Source organism: Crocuta crocuta, unplaced genomic scaffold, assembly GCF_008692635.1.
Source record: "Crocuta crocuta isolate KB4526 unplaced genomic scaffold, BGI_CrCroc_1.0 scaffold6, whole genome shotgun sequence".
Taxonomy (NCBI): domain Eukaryota; kingdom Metazoa; phylum Chordata; class Mammalia; order Carnivora; family Hyaenidae; genus Crocuta; species Crocuta crocuta.
Window position 1 is genome coordinate 10,816,061 of NW_027531917.1, and position 17,854 is coordinate 10,833,914.

At 36.9% G+C, this 17,854-nt stretch overlaps 1 protein-coding gene across 2 annotated transcripts in view; it reads right to left on the reverse strand.

The window, feature by feature from the left end:
• Positions 1-17,854, reverse strand: part of CHMP2B (charged multivesicular body protein 2B) — a 36,414-nt gene that overhangs the window by 13,622 nt on the left and 4,938 nt on the right. Inside the window, exon 2 of one of the 2 annotated variants that reach the window (XM_077774871.1) lies at positions 9,489-9,580. The exons of the other annotated variant lie outside the window; for it this stretch is intronic. Within the exon in view, the coding sequence (XP_077630997.1) occupies positions 9,489-9,580 (92 nt within the window). The remainder of the gene's footprint in view (positions 1-9,488; positions 9,581-17,854) is intronic. 2 annotated transcript variants of the gene reach the window in all.

Genomic DNA, 17,854 nt, shown 5'->3' on the forward strand with positions numbered 1-17,854 from the left:
TGAGCCAGATGGACTTAACAGATATATTCAGAACATTTCAGAACATAAAGCAACAGAATACACATTCTTCTCCAGTGCACATGGAATATTCTCCAGAATAGATCACATACTAGGACATAAATCAGCCCTCAACAAGTACAAAAAGACCAAGATCATACCGTGCATATTTTCAGACCATGACACTATAGACTTGAAATCAAACAAAAGGAAAAATGTGGAAAGAAAACAAATACTTGGGGACTAAAGATGATGCTACTGAATGGGCTAACCAAGAAGTTAAAAAGAAATTAAAAAGTACATGGAAGCCAATGAAAATGGTAACACTACAGCCCAAAACCTTTGGGATGCAGCAAAGGTGGTCATAAGAAGAAAGTATATAGTAATCCAGGCCTTCTTAAAGAAGGAAGAAAGGTCTCAATTCACAACTTAACTTCACACCATAAAAAGCTGGACAAAGAACAGCAAATAAAAGCCAAAACCAGCAGAAGACAGGAAATAATAAAGATTAGAGCAGAAATCAATGCTATTGAAACAAACAAAACAGATCAATGAAACCAGAAACTGGCTCATTGAAAGAATTAACAAAATTGATAAACCCCTAGCCAATTTGATCAAAAAGAAAAAGGAAAGGACCCCAAAAAATAAAATCAAGAATGAAAGAGGAGAGATCACAACCAACACAGCAGAAATACAAACAATAATAAGAAAATATTATGAGCAATTACATGCCAATAAAATGGGCAATCTGGATGAAATGGACAAATTTCTAGAAACATAAAAACTACCAAAACTGAAACATGAAGAAACAGAAAATTTGAACATAGCCATAATCAGTAAAGAAATCGAATTAGTAATCAAAAACCTCCCAAAGGACAAGAGTCCAGAGCTAGATGGCTTTCCGGGAGAATTCTGCCAAACATTTATTTATTTCTTTATGTTTTTTTATAGTTTATTGTCAAGTTGGTTTACATATAACACCCAGTGCTCATCCCAACAAGTGCTCTTCTCCATGCCCATCACCCTTTTACCCCTCTCCCCCACCCCTCCTCAGCCCTCAGTTTGTTCTACCAAACATTTTTTAAAGAGTTAACACCTATTCTCTTGAAGCTGTTTCAAAAAACAGAAAGAAAGGAAACCTTCCAAACTCTTCCTATGAAGCCAGCATTACCTTGATTCCAAAACCAGACAAAGAACCCACTAAAAAGGTGAACTATAGACTAATCTCCCTGATGAACATGGATGCAAAAATCCTCAACAAGGTATCAACCAACCGAATCCAACATTACACCAAAAAAATTATTCACCACAACCAAGTGGGATTTATACCCAGGAGGCAGGGCTGCTTCAATATCCACAAAACAATCAATGTGGTTCATCATATCAATATAAGAAATGACGAGAACCATATGATCCTCTCAATAGATGCAGAGAAAGCATCTGACAAAATACAGCATCCTTTCTTGATAAAAACCCTCAAGAAAGTAGGGGCAGAAGGACCATACTTTGATTTCATAAAAGCCATATATGAAATACCCACTGCTAATAGCATCCTCAATGAAAAAAACTGAGAGCAGACCCCTAAGGTCAGGAACAAGACAGGGATGTCCACTCTCACCACTGTTATAAAACACAGTATTGGAAGTTTAGTCTCAGCAATCAGACAACACAAATAAAAGGCATCCAGATCGGCCAGGAAGAGGTCAAACTTTCACTCTTTGCAGATGACATGATACTCCATACGGAATACCCAAAAGATTCCACCAAAAAACTGTTAGAACTGACCCATGAATTCAGCAAAGTTGCAGGATGTGAAGTCAAAGCACAGACATCAACTAATTTCTGTTGCATTCCTATACATCCATAATGAAGCAAAAGAAAGAAATCAAGGAATCAATCCCATTTACAACTGCACCACAAAATACGTAGGAATCAATCTAACCAAAGAGGTGAATAATCTATACACTGAAAACTATAGAAAGCTTATGACAGAAATTGAAGAAGACAAAAAAATGGAAAAAAAAATCCCATGCTCCTGGATAGGAAGAACAAATATTGTTAAAATATCAATATTACCCAAAGCGATCTACGTATTCAATGCAATACCTATCCAAATAACACAAGCATTCTTAAAAGAGCTAGAACAAACAATCCTAAAATTTGTATGGAACCAGAAAAGACCTCAAATAGCCAAAGCAATCTTTAAAAAGAAAACCAAAGCTGGAGGCATCACAATCCCAGACTTCAAGCTATATTACAAAGCTGTAATCATCAAGACAGTATGCTATTGGTACAAGAACAGACACTCATCAGATCAATGGAAAAGAATAGAGAACCCAGAAATGGACCCACAAATGTAGGGCCAGCTCATCTTTGACAAAGCAGGAAAGAATATCCAATGGAATAAAGATAGTCTCTTCAGCAAGTGGTGCAGGGAAAACTGGTCAGTGACATGCAGAAAAATGAACCTGGACCACTTTCTTACACCATACACAAAAATAAACTCAAAATAGATGAGAGACCTACACGTGAGAGAGGAAGCCATCAAAATCCTCATGGAGAAAGCAGGCAAAAACCTCTTTGACCTTGGCCGCAGCAACTTCTTACTCGTCTCCAGAGGCAAGGGAAACAAAAGCAAAAATGAACTATTGGGACCTCATCAAAATGAAAAGCTTCAGGGCGCCTGGGTGGCTCAGTTGGTTAAGCGTCCAACTTCGGCTCAGGTCATGATCTCATGGTTCGTGGGCTATAGCTCAGGTCATGATCTCATGCCAGCTCAGAGCCTAGACCCTGTTTCAGATTCTGTGTCTCCCTCTCTGACCCTCCCCTGCTCTCTCTCAGAAATAAATAAAACATTTAAAAAAATTGAAAAGCTTCTGCAAAGCACAAGAAACAATCAGCAAAACTATAAAGCAACTGATGAATGAGAGGAGATATTTGCAAATGACATATCAGATAAAGGGTTAGTATTCAAAATCTATAAAGACCTTATCACACTCAACACTCAAAAAACAAATAATTTAGTGAAGAAATGCACAAAAGACACAAATAGACACTTCTCCAAAGAAGACAACCAGATGGCTAACAGACACATGAAAAAATACTCAACATCACTCATCATCAGGGAAATACAAATCAAAACCACAATGAGATACCACCNATAGCTCAGGTCATGATCTCATGCCAGCTCAGAGCCTAGACCCTGTTTCAGATTCTGTGTCTCCCTCTCTGACCCTCCCCTGCTCTCTCTCAGAAATAAATAAAACATTTAAAAAAATTGAAAAGCTTCTGCAAAGCACAAGAAACAATCAGCAAAACTATAAAGCAACTGATGAATGAGAGGAGATATTTGCAAATGACATATCAGATAAAGGGTTAGTATTCAAAATCTATAAAGACCTTATCACACTCAACACTCAAAAAACAAATAATTTAGTGAAGAAATGCACAAAAGACACAAATAGACACTTCTCCAAAGAAGACAACCAGATGGCTAACAGACACATGAAAAAATACTCAACATCACTCATCATCAGGGAAATACAAATCAAAACCACAATGAGATACCACCTCACACTTGTCAGAATGGCTAACATAAACAACTCATTAAAACAGGTATTAGCGATGATGCAGAGAAAGAAGATCTCTTTTGCACTGTCGATGGGAATGCAAAATGGTGCAGCCATTCTGGAAAACAGTATGGAGGTTCCTCAAAAAATTAAAAATAGAACTACCCTACGACCCAATAATTGCACTACTAGGTATTTATCCAAGGGATACAGGAATGCTGTTTTGAAGGGGCACTTGCACCCCAATGTTCATGGCAGCGCTATTGACAATAGCCAAAGTATGGAAAGAGCCTAAATGTCCATGGATGGATGAATGAATAAAGATGATAAAGATGTGGTATGTACACACACACACACACACACACACACACACACAGAAGTATTACTAGCCAGTCAAAAAGAATGAAATCTTGTCATTTGCAACTACATGGATGGAACTAGAAGGTATTATGCTAAGCGAAATTAGAGAAAGATAAATATCATATGACTTCACTCATATGAGGATTTTNGGGGCACTTGCACCCCAATGTTCATGGCAGCGCTATTGACAATAGCCAAAGTATGGAAAGAGCCTAAATGTCCATGGATGGATGAATGAATAAAGATGATAAAGATGTGGTATGTACACACACACACACACACACACACACACACACAGAAGTATTACTAGCCAGTCAAAAAGAATGAAATCTTGTCATTTGCAACTACATGGATGGAACTAGAAGGTATTATGCTAAGCGAAATTAGAGAAAGATAAATATCATATGACTTCACTCATATGAGGATTTTAAGACACAAAACAGATGAACATAAGGGAAGCAAAAATAATATAAAAACAAGGAGGGAGACAAAACATAAGACACTCGGAGAACAGTTACTGGAGGCGTTGTGGAAGGGGTGATGGGCCAAATGGGTAAGGGGCATTAAGGAATCTACTCCTGAAATCACTGTTGCACTATATGCTAACTAACTTGTATGTAAGTTAAAAAAATGAATTAAATAAATAATTTTTAAAAAGCCAGTTTTTATAAGAGATTGGCCAACGGCATTGATAGACCATTAGCCAGATAGATGAGGGGAAAAAGTGATACAAAGAGAGCACAAAAATCACAAAGATGAGGAATGCAAAGGGGGGGGGGCATCACTTTATTTCCTAAAGATGTTAAAGGATAATATGGGAACATTATGAATAACAGGTCATCATATTTTAACATTTAGTAAACATGGATCTTGACAGATGCTAACTACCAAAGCTCATTTAAAAAGACAGATTATCTGATGATCCATTCTGTATCTGTTTTTTCTAAAACCTGAACTGGTAGTTTAGGAACCTATCTACAAAGATAGCTTTACTGACGAATCCTATCAAACATTTAAGGAAGAAATCCACAAACTGTTCCAGTAAAGAAATAAAGAAACCAAGTCAGCATCACTCAGATGTCAAAACCAAATAAAGACACTGCATGAAAAGATAACTACAAATCAGTATCTTTCATGACCATAGATACAAATATTCTTTTTTTTCTTTGTGAAGGAGAGAGGGGGAGAGCATGCAGGAGGGGCAGAAGGGGAAGAGAAAGAGAATCTCAAGCAGGCTCCACACCCAGCATGGCCTGATGTGGGGTCAATCCCACAACCATGAAATCATCACCTGAGTCAAAATCAAGAGTTGGACACATCACCCAGGCATCCCCAGATGCAAATACAGTAAAATCCTGGATTGCGAGTAACTTGTTCTTTGAGTGTTCTGCAAGATGAGTAAACATTTCTGATACATTGTAACTTGATAAAGAAGTGATGTCTTGCAATAGGAGTAGTATGAGGCGCTGAATGTCACATGATTACAAGAGAGCCAATACTTCTCTCTCTCTCTCTCTCTCTCTCTCTGACTTGCTCGCTGTGGAATTGTGAGTGATCATCTCCCATGCTCAGATGCNCACTCGGAGAACAGTTACTGGAGGCGTTGTGGAAGGGGTGATGGGCCAAATGGGTAAGGGGCATTAAGGAATCTACTCCTGAAATCACTGTTGCACTATATGCTAACTAACTTGTATGTAAGTTAAAAAAATGAATTAAATAAATAATTTTTAAAAAGCCAGTTTTTATAAGAGATTGGCCAACGGCATTGATAGACCATTAGCCAGATAGATGAGGGGAAAAAGTGATACAAAGAGAGCACAAAAATCACAAAGATGAGGAATGCAAAGGGGGGGGGGCATCACTTTATTTCCTAAAGATGTTAAAGGATAATATGGGAACATTATGAATAACAGGTCATCATATTTTAACATTTAGTAAACATGGATCTTGACAGATGCTAACTACCAAAGCTCATTTAAAAAGACAGATTATCTGATGATCCATTCTGTATCTGTTTTTTCTAAAACCTGAACTGGTAGTTTAGGAACCTATCTACAAAGATAGCTTTACTGACGAATCCTATCAAACATTTAAGGAAGAAATCCACAAACTGTTCCAGTAAAGAAATAAAGAAACCAAGTCAGCATCACTCAGATGTCAAAACCAAATAAAGACACTGCATGAAAAGATAACTACAAATCAGTATCTTTCATGACCATAGATACAAATATTCTTTTTTTTCTTTGTGAAGGAGAGAGGGGGAGAGCATGCAGGAGGGGCAGAAGGGGAAGAGAAAGAGAATCTCAAGCAGGCTCCACACCCAGCATGGCCTGATGTGGGGTCAATCCCACAACCATGAAATCATCACCTGAGTCAAAATCAAGAGTTGGACACATCACCCAGGCATCCCCAGATGCAAATACAGTAAAATCCTGGATTGCGAGTAACTTGTTCTTTGAGTGTTCTGCAAGATGAGTAAACATTTCTGATACATTGTAACTTGATAAAGAAGTGATGTCTTGCAATAGGAGTAGTATGAGGCGCTGAATGTCACATGATTACAAGAGAGCCAATACTTCTCTCTCTCTCTCTCTCTCTCTCTCTGACTTGCTCGCTGTGGAATTGTGAGTGATCATCTCCCATGCTCAGATGCTCAGTCTTAGGCCAAGGCGTTTGGCAAAAATCAGTGATTTTTCAGAACGGTGGAAGGTGCCCACAACTGGCACTAGTGTATTTTTTGTCACTTCAAAGCACCAATGGGCAGGTTTTTTTTGCTCTTCCGTACAAGAGTAAGCTTAGGAATGCTTTGCTTCATTTAAGTCAGGCTGCCTACAGATATAGACTGTTTCCCCTGCTGCTTTATTGCCAGTTACATTAAATACAGTATATGACAAGAGTTTATTAATACTGTAACCAACAGCTGTGTGAGCATATACAATGGCCTCCGTGCACGAAAAGGCTGAAAAGGCAGGAAAATGAAGATGATTACGGTGGAAGTTAAGAAGGAAATCACTGAGAAGGACAAACAAGGTATGCAGGTGGCTGAAATTACAAGATTTTATAAGAAGTTTATGACTGCATCCTGTCTACAGTGAAGGAGGAGAAAAAGGTGGAGGAATCCCTCACTTCAAATGAGATTAAGGAGATGTGTAAAATGTGGGAAATAGTGCAAAATTTTGTAGAAAAGCATCACCCAAATAAGGCTGTGGCAGTGCAAGTGACGAATCTGTTCAACAACAATGAAATGTCACAGTTACATGAAATCCTCAAAAGAAGGCAAAAACAAGTATCATTGGATAGGTTCTTTGTAAAGTTTCATGAAAAGAAAAGATTCCAATGATCCAAAGACAGCAGGGATTCTGTCAGTGACAGTGAAAGTCATCCTACACAAAACCCTCATGCCAGCCACAAAGATTTTCAAAGGTGAAGTACAGGCTAATTTGCTTATTTTTCTTTATATTTTGCATTTCCTTATGATTTTGTATTATAATATTGTAATCATTTTTATATTAATATTTTGGGTTGTGGAACGAATCATCTGAGTTTCCATTATTTCTTATGGGGCAATTCGCCTAGATATACAAGTGCTTTGGATTACAAGCATGTCTCTGGAATGAACTATGCTCGCCAACCAAGGTTTTACTGTATTCTTAACAAATCTCAGCTTACTAAAAACAGTATTTCAAAAACAACCCACATCATAACCAATGGAACTTATCCCAGGAGCAAAAGCCTGATTTTAACTTCAATAAATCAATAAATACAATTCACTAGGTTAACAGACTAAAGAAGAAAAACTGCATGACCATCATCTCAAAAGATGCAGAAGTGAGCCTCTACCCTCACCAGATAGCACAGTGAAACTTAATTCAATATGGTTCAGTGTCCTAAATGTAAGAACTAAAACTATCATTCTTCTAGGAGAAAACAGAAGAGAAAATATTTGCGACTTTGGGTTAGAGAAAGATTTCTTAGGATACTAAAAGTAGTAGTCATAGAAGAAGAAATTTCACTTAATTAAAATAAAAATCTTCTGTTCCACAAAAGCCACTATTAAGAAAAAAAAAGACAAGGCCAATAACTGGAGAAAATATTTACCAAATATATATTTAAGTATACATATAAATACCAAATATAAAGTAATTAAATATATATTTATGCCAAATATAAAGTAATTATATTTGAAATATATAAGCTCTTACAAATAAACAAAAGAAAACAACTTGATGAAAAAAATGGGTAAAATATTTTGATAGACACTTTGGCAAAAAGATATGTAAATAGCAAACAGGCACATGAAAATATGCTGAATGTCATTAGAAATTAGCAAAATGCAATTAGAAATGACCATCTACAATACACCACTAGAATGACTAAGAAAACTGTTAACTCCAACTATTGGCCAAAATGTGGAACTTTACTTTCATCTATAGCTGGTGAGAACACAAAACATTACAACTGATTTGAAAAATTGTCTAGTAGTTTCTTACACAGTTAAACATACATTTACCCCATGAACCAGCAATCCCACTTCTAGGAATATACCCAAGAGAAATGAAAACATATGTTCACATAAAGACTCCAATTGCATCTTTACAGCAACTTCATTCAAAATAGCCCAAACCTGGAAATAACCCAAATGTCCACTGGCTGGTGATCAGATAAACAAACTATGAAACATCCATACAGTAAAGTAATATTCATCAAGTAAAAAGTTAATGCTAATTATGTAACATTGATTAATCTCAAAATAATTATGAGTGAAGGAAGCCATATTAAAAAAAAGTACTCATAGGATTCCATTTATATAGTCTAGAAAAATGTAAACTAATTTACAGTGACAGATCAGTGTTTGCTGCAGAGGAAGGTGTCAGGGAGGGATACGTAAAAGTAATTGCAAAGGAAATAAGGAAACTTTTCAAGATGGTGGGTATGTTCATTATCTTGATTGTAATAAAGATTTCATCAGTTTATATATATATACATATATATGCCAAAATATATCAAATTATATGCTTTAAATAATGGACTTTATTGCATGTCAATAATACTTCAATTATGCTGTTTAAAAGATTTTAAGCAACATATACAAACATAACATAAAAGTATTTCAAGATAAGACAGTCTATTTTAAAAAAGGACATTCGATTATCACAGACACAATGATCACTAAAACATCAAGTAAGATATCTATGTGTTAACATAATTATTTCTTACAACCTTTCTTACTATTCAGGACCATTTTATCTTTGCTGTTAACTGAGAATAAAGTAGCTGTTTTTGAGGAATTTTGAGGAATATTTCCTCCTGGGCATTCCTGACTTCTACAAACTGAAGAATAATTTGATTTTATAATCACCAGAATACACAGAATCCTGATAAATGTTAGCAGAATGACACAATAAATGAAGGTAAGCAGAAAATTCAGAAAGACATAAAATGCCATTTCTTAGTAAATCACTTACCACCTGCCATGTGTCTTTCTCTTAGTTAGCTAATTATTCTAACACTAATTTCCAAATTTGTTTGAAAAGTTAAACTGAAATTTAATGTTCTACTTACCAGCTGTTTTTCTTGTTTCTCTAAAGCTGCTCGATCTCTGATTATAGCCCTCTGCGTACCTCGTAATTCTCGATTCTGTTCCTTTATTACATCTAAGAGAACCACAAAAGAAACCTAAATGTATGAATTCTAAAATGTTCTTCAATACCATTTAAAATACTAGACTTGGAGACCTTAATAAAAAAAGAAACCTTGCTTTAGTAGATGTTAATTTTTTAATATAATATATATACATAAAGTCAAATATATTAAAACTTGGATTATAAAAATTATATAAAGAACTACAAAAGGTAAGTGCAGATATCTTATAGTCTCCAAAAGTATATATAAATCACAATAAAAGATTCTCTTTGAGAACTGATACTACACAATGTTTTGTTTTATATGGCATATATATGTCACACACACATTCTTCATCTCTTCTTACCCCATGATTATATGAAATTCCAGGAAGGAAGACAGATCGTGTGTTTATTAAATCTTTTTTCCTATGCTAAGTCATCATAACAGGGTGAAGCAGTAGACCTTCCAATGGGGCAGCCCTGAATTTGAATCTTTCCTCTGCCACTTGATCATTATATGATGTTATCTTGGGAAAGTTGGTTAATATTCTAAACCTCAGGTTTCTTATCCATAAAATAAGGATAAATGTTAAGGGATAAATAACACACAATGTCGTGATACACTATTAAATGTCCACTCAATTTTAAAGTTTTTCTAATTTATTTCAATTCATTTGAATCCATCAAGTCCCGTCTTTTGAAGAATTAAAGTACTAGTTTAGGCCTGTGGGACTGTCATTTGGGTTAGTTGTTACTAAATAGTAATTTCTTCAAAAATCATAGATATTGATGGTAATTCTTGCCAAAACTGATCTTTCATTAGCAGGAATCTTGCTAAGTGCTGTCCATATAGTACACAATATAATATTCACAACAATGCTATGGAGTTGATTTTTCTATCATTTTACATTTGAAGAAAACAGAGTTGGGAAGTTTCAGTAACCTGTCCAAGGTCACAAGATAGTAAGCAGTAAGGCCAGATTTGGATCCAAGTGTTCCGTTTCCTGAATCAGTAATCTTAATCACTTCACTAGAGTACCTTTCTAGTCAAGAAGATTTAAAAACAATGGTAATAAAAAGAATAGTCTCTTTATCAAATGGCATTGGGATAACAGGATGTCCACATGAAAAAGAATGAAATTGGACCTCTACCTCACAATGCATATAAAAATTAACTTAAAAAAGATTAATGACCCAAATATAAGAACTGAAATCATATAATTCTTAGAAGAATACACAGGAATAAATCTCCATGATCTAGGACTTAGCAATAGATTCTTAGATATGACACTAAAATCATGAACAACAAAAGAAAAAAAAAACATAAATTGGTCTTCATGAAAATTAAAGGCTGTGAACCAAAGGAAAGTAGAAAGACATCCCACAGAAAAGGAGAAAACATATAACTGTGTGTGTGTGTGTGTGTGTGTGTGTGTAAGGAGTCTAGTATCCAGAATACATAAATAACTCTTAAAACTCAAAAACAAGACAATCTAATTAAAAATGGTTGAAGGACTTGAATAGATGGTTATCCAAAGGAGATACAGAAATGGCCAAAAAACACAAAAAGATGCTCAGCATCATCAGTCATAAGGGAAACGAGAGAAATTTCACATCTAGCAGAATGGCTATAATCAAAAACAAAAATGAAAATAACAAGTGTTAATGAGGATGTGAAAACTGGTACCCTTATATATTGCTGATAGGAATGTAAACTGTTTCAACCACTGTGGATAACAATTTGGTGGTTCCTTAAAAAAATTAAACCTAAAATTACCATATGACCTTACCAACTCTACTTCTAGGTATAAGAGAGCTAGATTATAAAAAGAAATCAAGTACTGATACATACTACAACATGAATAAACTGCAAAAATATTATACTAAGTGAAGGATGACAGATATACATGGTCACATTTTATGATTATGCTCGTATGAAATATCAGAATAGATTAATCATAGGGGGGCCTGGGTGGCTCAGTTGGTTAAGCATCCGACTTTGGCTCAGGTCATGATCTCACAGTCTGTGGGTTTGAGCCCCATGTCAGGCGCTATACGGTCAGCTATGAGCCTGGAGCCTGCTTTGGATTCTGTGTCTTCCTCTCTCTCTGCCCCTCCCTGCTCACGCTCTGTCTCTCAAAAATGAATAAACGTTAAACATTTTTTTTCTTAAGAAAAAAAAAAAAGAATAGATAAATCATTAGGACAAAAAGCCACCTGGTATTTGCCAGGGGGTGGGGAGAGAATGCAGAGTCACTGTTTATCGCATACAGAATTTTAGTGTGAGGTGATGATAATGTTTTGGAACTAGAGATGGTGGTTACACACCACTGTGAAAGTACTAATGCCACTGAACTTTTGTTCAGTTTACAATGGTGTTATATGAATTTCACCTCAAAAAAAATCAACAGAGCCAACACCCATTATTCTCTTGTTGATGGAACATCGCAACTTAACCACTTCTGTATATAATGTATAACTTTACTCAGAATAAAAATAACTAGGGGCACCTGGGTGGGTCAGTTGGTTAAGTGTCTGACTCTTGATCTCAGCTCAGGTCATGATCTCATGGTTCGAAAGTGGAGCCCCGCATCAGGCTCTGGCTGACAGTGCAGAGGCACTTGAGATTCTCTCTCTCTGCCCCTCTGCCCCTAATAGTTGAATAGATTTCTTTGCCTCAGGGCCTCTTAGACTATTTAGCATATGAATATGCAGCCAATTCTTAAGGGGAGAATATATTATAGATTATTTCCTACATTAAGTCAAGGATACCTTTTAAGAAATCTGTATTAACATTTCCTAGATGTTAATGTTCCATGGAGCACTGGTTGGGATTCTATTCTAAAATAACACAAGTTAGGGGGCACCTGGGTGGCTTAGTCGGTTAAGCGGCCGACTTTCGCTTAGGTCATGATCTCGCAGTTCGTGGGTTCGTCGGGCTCTGTGCTGACTGCCAGCTCAGAGCCTGGAGCCTGTTTCAGAGTCTGTGACTCCCTCTCTCTCTGACCCTCCCCTGCTCACGCTGTCTCTCTCTCTCTCTCTCTCCTAGAAATAAATAAAACATTTAAAAATAAAATAAAATAACACCATTTATTAGTTTCCGAAGAGTGCTATAATAAATACCACAGACTGGGTAGCTTAAACAACAGAAAACTAATTTTCTCACAGTTCTGGAAGCTTAAAGTCCAAGATCAAGGTACTGGCAGGTGTGATTTTTCCTGAGGTCTCTCTCTTTAGCTTGCAGATGTGTCTGCCTTCTTGCTGGGTCCTCATATGGCCTTTTCTCTGTGTGCCTATCCCTGGTACCTCTTCCTCTTCTTATAAGATCACCCTCCTCCTGAATTAGGGCCATATCCTCACAACCTTTTAACCTCAATTACTCTTTACAATCCTATCTCCACTCATAGTCACATTAGGGGTTAGGACTTAACATGAATTTTGTAGGGGCTTCAGGGTGGCTCAGTTGGTTAAACATCTGACTCTTGATTTCAGCTCAGGTCATGATCTCACGGTTCATGGGATCAAGCCCTGAGTCCACACTGTGCAATGTGAAGCCTGCGTGGAATTCTCTCTCTCCTCTCTCTGCCCCTCCTCAACCTGCTCACTCGCGCACGTGTGCGCTCTTTCTCTCTCTCTCTGCCCTTCCCCAGCTTACTAGCTCACACATGTTTTCTCTCTCCTTCTCTCAAGATGAATAAACTTAAAAAACAAAAACATGAATATTGTGGGCATACAATTCAGTCCACAGAACACAGTATCTTTCCTCTGACATATACAGATAGACATTAAATGGCAGAGCTCTTATTTCCCTATCTTGAAAAACAATCATTAGCCTTTTCATCCTCAACACTCAAATACTCCCAATTTTCTTCTTTTGAATTTAGCATCCTATCTGCCAAAGCCAATGAATTGGTATAAAAACATTCACCACTTATCCTACTGTTTCAACAGAAAATACGTTCCAAATGTAAAACTATGAAATTACAAATAAACTTTTGGAGTATAACATCTTTGTGTACTGAAAACTCCCTAAACTCAACTAACATAGAATGAAATGGTAATACTGAGATGGTGATGAGGATCTTCTAAAGCCACAGGAGTACAGACGTGAAAGAGAGGCCACCATATTGAACAAGTTAAATTGCGGCCAGATAACTGACACAGGTGCAAACCAACTGCTGAAAGCCTTCATCGTGAAGATCTAGAATTATATCAACATATACTTTTTCATTATTAGGGTGACATAATAAAAAGCATATATTTGATCTTTGTCTGGACTTCCTGGCACAGAACTCCTAAAATCCTTGGAACTTCTTTAGTGATAGCAATATCTTTTTAACTCAAGAGAAGGGAGACCCCTAGGTAGCTTCTGTAGGGAGCTGGTTACCAGAAAGACCAGATACTTGATTAGACTATGGGAAGCTCAGCCTCACCCCGCTGACCTCAGGAGAAGCGAGTGGGGCTAAAGACTGGGTTATAAAACACTCTTGAACAAAGAGATTAGGAGAGCTTCTGGGTTGGTGAACTGGGAGGGCAGCATGCCCAAAAAAGGGCATGGAAGATCTTGTGCCACTCACAGCCCCCAAAACTTTGCTTCCATTTGTCTGTTCCTAAGTATAGCACTTTCCTGACTTCTACGTCTTGTTCTAGCAAATTATCAAACTGTGAAAAGAGTTACAGGGACTCTAGAAGTATTGGTCAGAAGTACTGGTGGCAACCTGAGACTTGTGACTGGCAATTAAAATGAGTACAGTCTCTTTGGAGTCTTTTTGGACATCCCCCATTGGTATCAGAGAGTAGAAAACAGATATAGCCATCTTTGTTAGAGAAACACATACTATGACATGAAATTTTACCAAATCATATAACTTAATCAAAATAGTTTTACTTCAGTTTTATGTATGTGTACCATAACTGTCACTGTATGTTAGAGAAAGAAAAATAAAGAAAATTAACTACTGCATATTCCATAGCCTCATAGTTAATAGACCTATTAATATTTAAACAGTTCTAAGCTATAAACTGAGAACATCTAATGTTGCATATTAAAATATAGTCATAACACTTTAAAACATATTATGTTAAGTGAGAAAAGATAGTAAAACATTTTCTTCATATGAGATGATAGGCATATCCTACAAAACTTAGAATACAATATCCTTAATTTTTAGGAAAAAAAATCCCTATTTAAACCCACATTTAATGATTTGGTCTTCTAGATAATTCGGAAGGAATAATTTGAGAATGGTTCTGAGAAGCAAATGTTTTTCAGGCCAAGTTTATTTTCTATTCTATTTATTTTTTGGTAGGTCTAATTTCCTCCCAAAATTACAAGCTCTTTAAGAGCAAGGAACACAAGGATTTTATTTATTTATCTATTTGTATCCCCACTGCACTTCATGCCAACTACGATCCCAATATAGTACAGTTAGCAGTGACCTAAGGGAGTACAAACATATACTGAAATGTAAAAGAATGTGCCTCATAGGCATAGTTAACACATTTCTTTAAAACGTATAATAAACTCTATTTGTTACCAAGAACGATGGTTGATAATTTAACAATAACAAAACCTGAATTATGATAGATCTCTTTGTACAGTGGAAAAAATGAGCACTGCATAACCAGATATTTCCTTTACAATTTTCTACTTCCCCTTTTTTTCATTCTGAGTCAAGACAATGACAGAAACATGTACTGGGTATTGCTGGCATACAGAAGATAGAGGGCTGGACTCCTGTCCATACTGTGTGTTCCTTCTCTAAGCAAAAAAAAAAAAATCCCAATTTTTAGATTCCAGCACTTCATCTACCTTGTGGGGTTGTTGTGAAGCACTTCATAATAGGTAGTGTAAAAAAAAAAAAAAAAACTTTCACACTGTTAAAATGGCACTGGTACTGGTGACTATGGTATGTTCTGTTACCATTCCCTGAGGTAAAAAGGGTCTGGGTCCACTCTACCCACCACCCTTTTTACCCACCTATACCCAGCACAACACTTAGAGAAGGCCACCCAAGTAGCTCCACTGCAGTCATTAAAAGTCTATCTCAAGCTTTTCAGATTCTTTTTACTGAATGGAATATACATGTATGTACTAGAATGATGACAGATTTAAATTATGGCCTTAAGATACAGAAAGAAAAGGTCACTCTGCTCTTGTTGGTTCTGAATCAATAAGGTATATCTGCTTACAGAAAAAAAAGTCAAAAATAAAAACAAAACAAAAGGGATCTCCATGATGTAGTCCAGCCTAGCTTACTAGAATTCTCTACTGGGATTTGAAACCAGACCCCAACTTGAATTACAGCTGTCCTTCCAGACCCTGCTTCTTTACATATAATTTATATATTTGAGGATTAGAGTGAAAAGCAAAAAACAAACAAACAAAAACCCCCAACACCTTTAAATACAGGCATTCATTAATCTGTGAGTTCTATTTTAAACATGTTTCAAGTGCTCTTCTTCTGGGGAGAAGGAGGGAGCCTACTTCAATTTTACAGGGTAAGTGAGGATTATTGTCCCAGAAGCTCTGAGGCAAAATATGCAGATGCTTTCCATTCAGTGGGATTCAAGCTGGTCTACTGGACAGCATCCTATCCATCATATACGGGTTTTGTGCTTTACTACAAGGTCATGTTTACTATAAGGTCATGACAGAAATTTTAATCTAATACACCATATTTTCTGCTTTAAATGTTTTCTTTAAAGAAAAAAAAAGTTTTGATCTATGCAATTTTATTGTCATCAGTCGTCCTAAATCTAGCCATCACATGGATTGAAACAGGAGCACAAAATGTTCCCACGTCCTGCTTTACCATTTTTTTTTTAACTTGCTTTGGAGATCAAGAGCTGAGACGAGACGGCATCACTTTAGTGACATCTCATCTACAATCTCTGCAGCAGCTGTGAGTGGAAGTGGTGGGTCTGCAGCCCTGGGGTAGCAGGATAATGGGCATCAGATACACCCTGATCGTGACTGAACAGAAGAACCACCCGTGTAAAGGCGGTGTGGTGAAGCTCATCCTACAATAAAAAGGAAAGGAGTCCTGGCTATCCAGGAATCTACCACCTTCTTGGGTTGATGAGGAGCAAAAAAACTGCAAAAATGCGACAAACTCAAAAGTAAAGGGATAAAAAGGAAATGTTAAAGGTCAGTTCCTGGAAAACCCTGGCTCCGAGAACCAAATTTACTGAGAGGCAGAAGGAAAATGACAATGAAGGAATGGGTGGGCAGGAATCAGATTTCGGTAAGCAAATCTGTTTCTTAGGCTGTGGAAATGGTATACCAAAAAAAAAAAATCAGGGAGGAATGGTATCAGCTTAATTAACCAGTTTTGCTACATAGTAAAGAAAAAATAAGAACAAAAAATAAAACAGAAAACAACTATGGGCAAGAGAAAGGACTGTGGAGGATTGTGCCAACAGATTTCTACATATGGTCCAGGGAGCCAAGGATCCATTTAAAAACTAGGTTGAAGTTGGAAAATTTCTGCAGGACTTTCTTGGAAGGAAGAGGTGGAATACTAAAGAGAAAAGAGGAGGGGTGCCTGAGTGGCTCTGCTGGTCGGATGATCGACTCTTGGTTTCAGCTCAGGTCATGATTTCAAGGTTCATGGAATCGAGCCCTGCATTGGGTTGAAAGCCCACTTGGGATTCTCTCTCTCTCTCTCTCTTTCTCTCTCTCTCTCTCCCTTTCCCTCTCTCTCCCTCCCCCCACTCATGTTCTCTCTATATGAATGAATAAATAAATTTAAAGAGAAAACAGAGGAGAGTCTAGCTGTATGGTAGCTTAAAAGGGATGCTTTTTGTTCCCCTCCCAGTTAAGTCTCAACTCACTCAAGCCCTGAGAAATTCATTCTGATTAATTTATTATAGTAAAATATCAGTGTTTTTTTAAAAAAATTTTTTAGCATTTATTCAGTTTTGAGAGATAGAGAAGGAGTGGGGAAGGGGCAGAGAGAGAGGGAGACACGGAATCTGAAACAGGCTCTGAGCCATCAGCACAGAGCCTGATGTGGGGCTCGAACCCACAAACTGTGGGATCATGACCTGAGCTGAAGTCAGATGCTTAACTGACTGAGCCACCCAGGCGCCCCAAAATATCAGTGGTTTTAAGAGCTGAAGGAAAGCTTTCAGATGGGTTGTGTGTCAGCAGATCTTTAGGTCTCACTTGGTCTTCAAAGACGCAGGCTTTGGTACCATCATTAATAACAACGTCAGTTCAGAAAATTGTAAAAGAGTATTTTCTCACTTTAGATAAGTGAGGGAATGACCAGGAAAGCTCCTATGAAAGGAAAGTTTCAC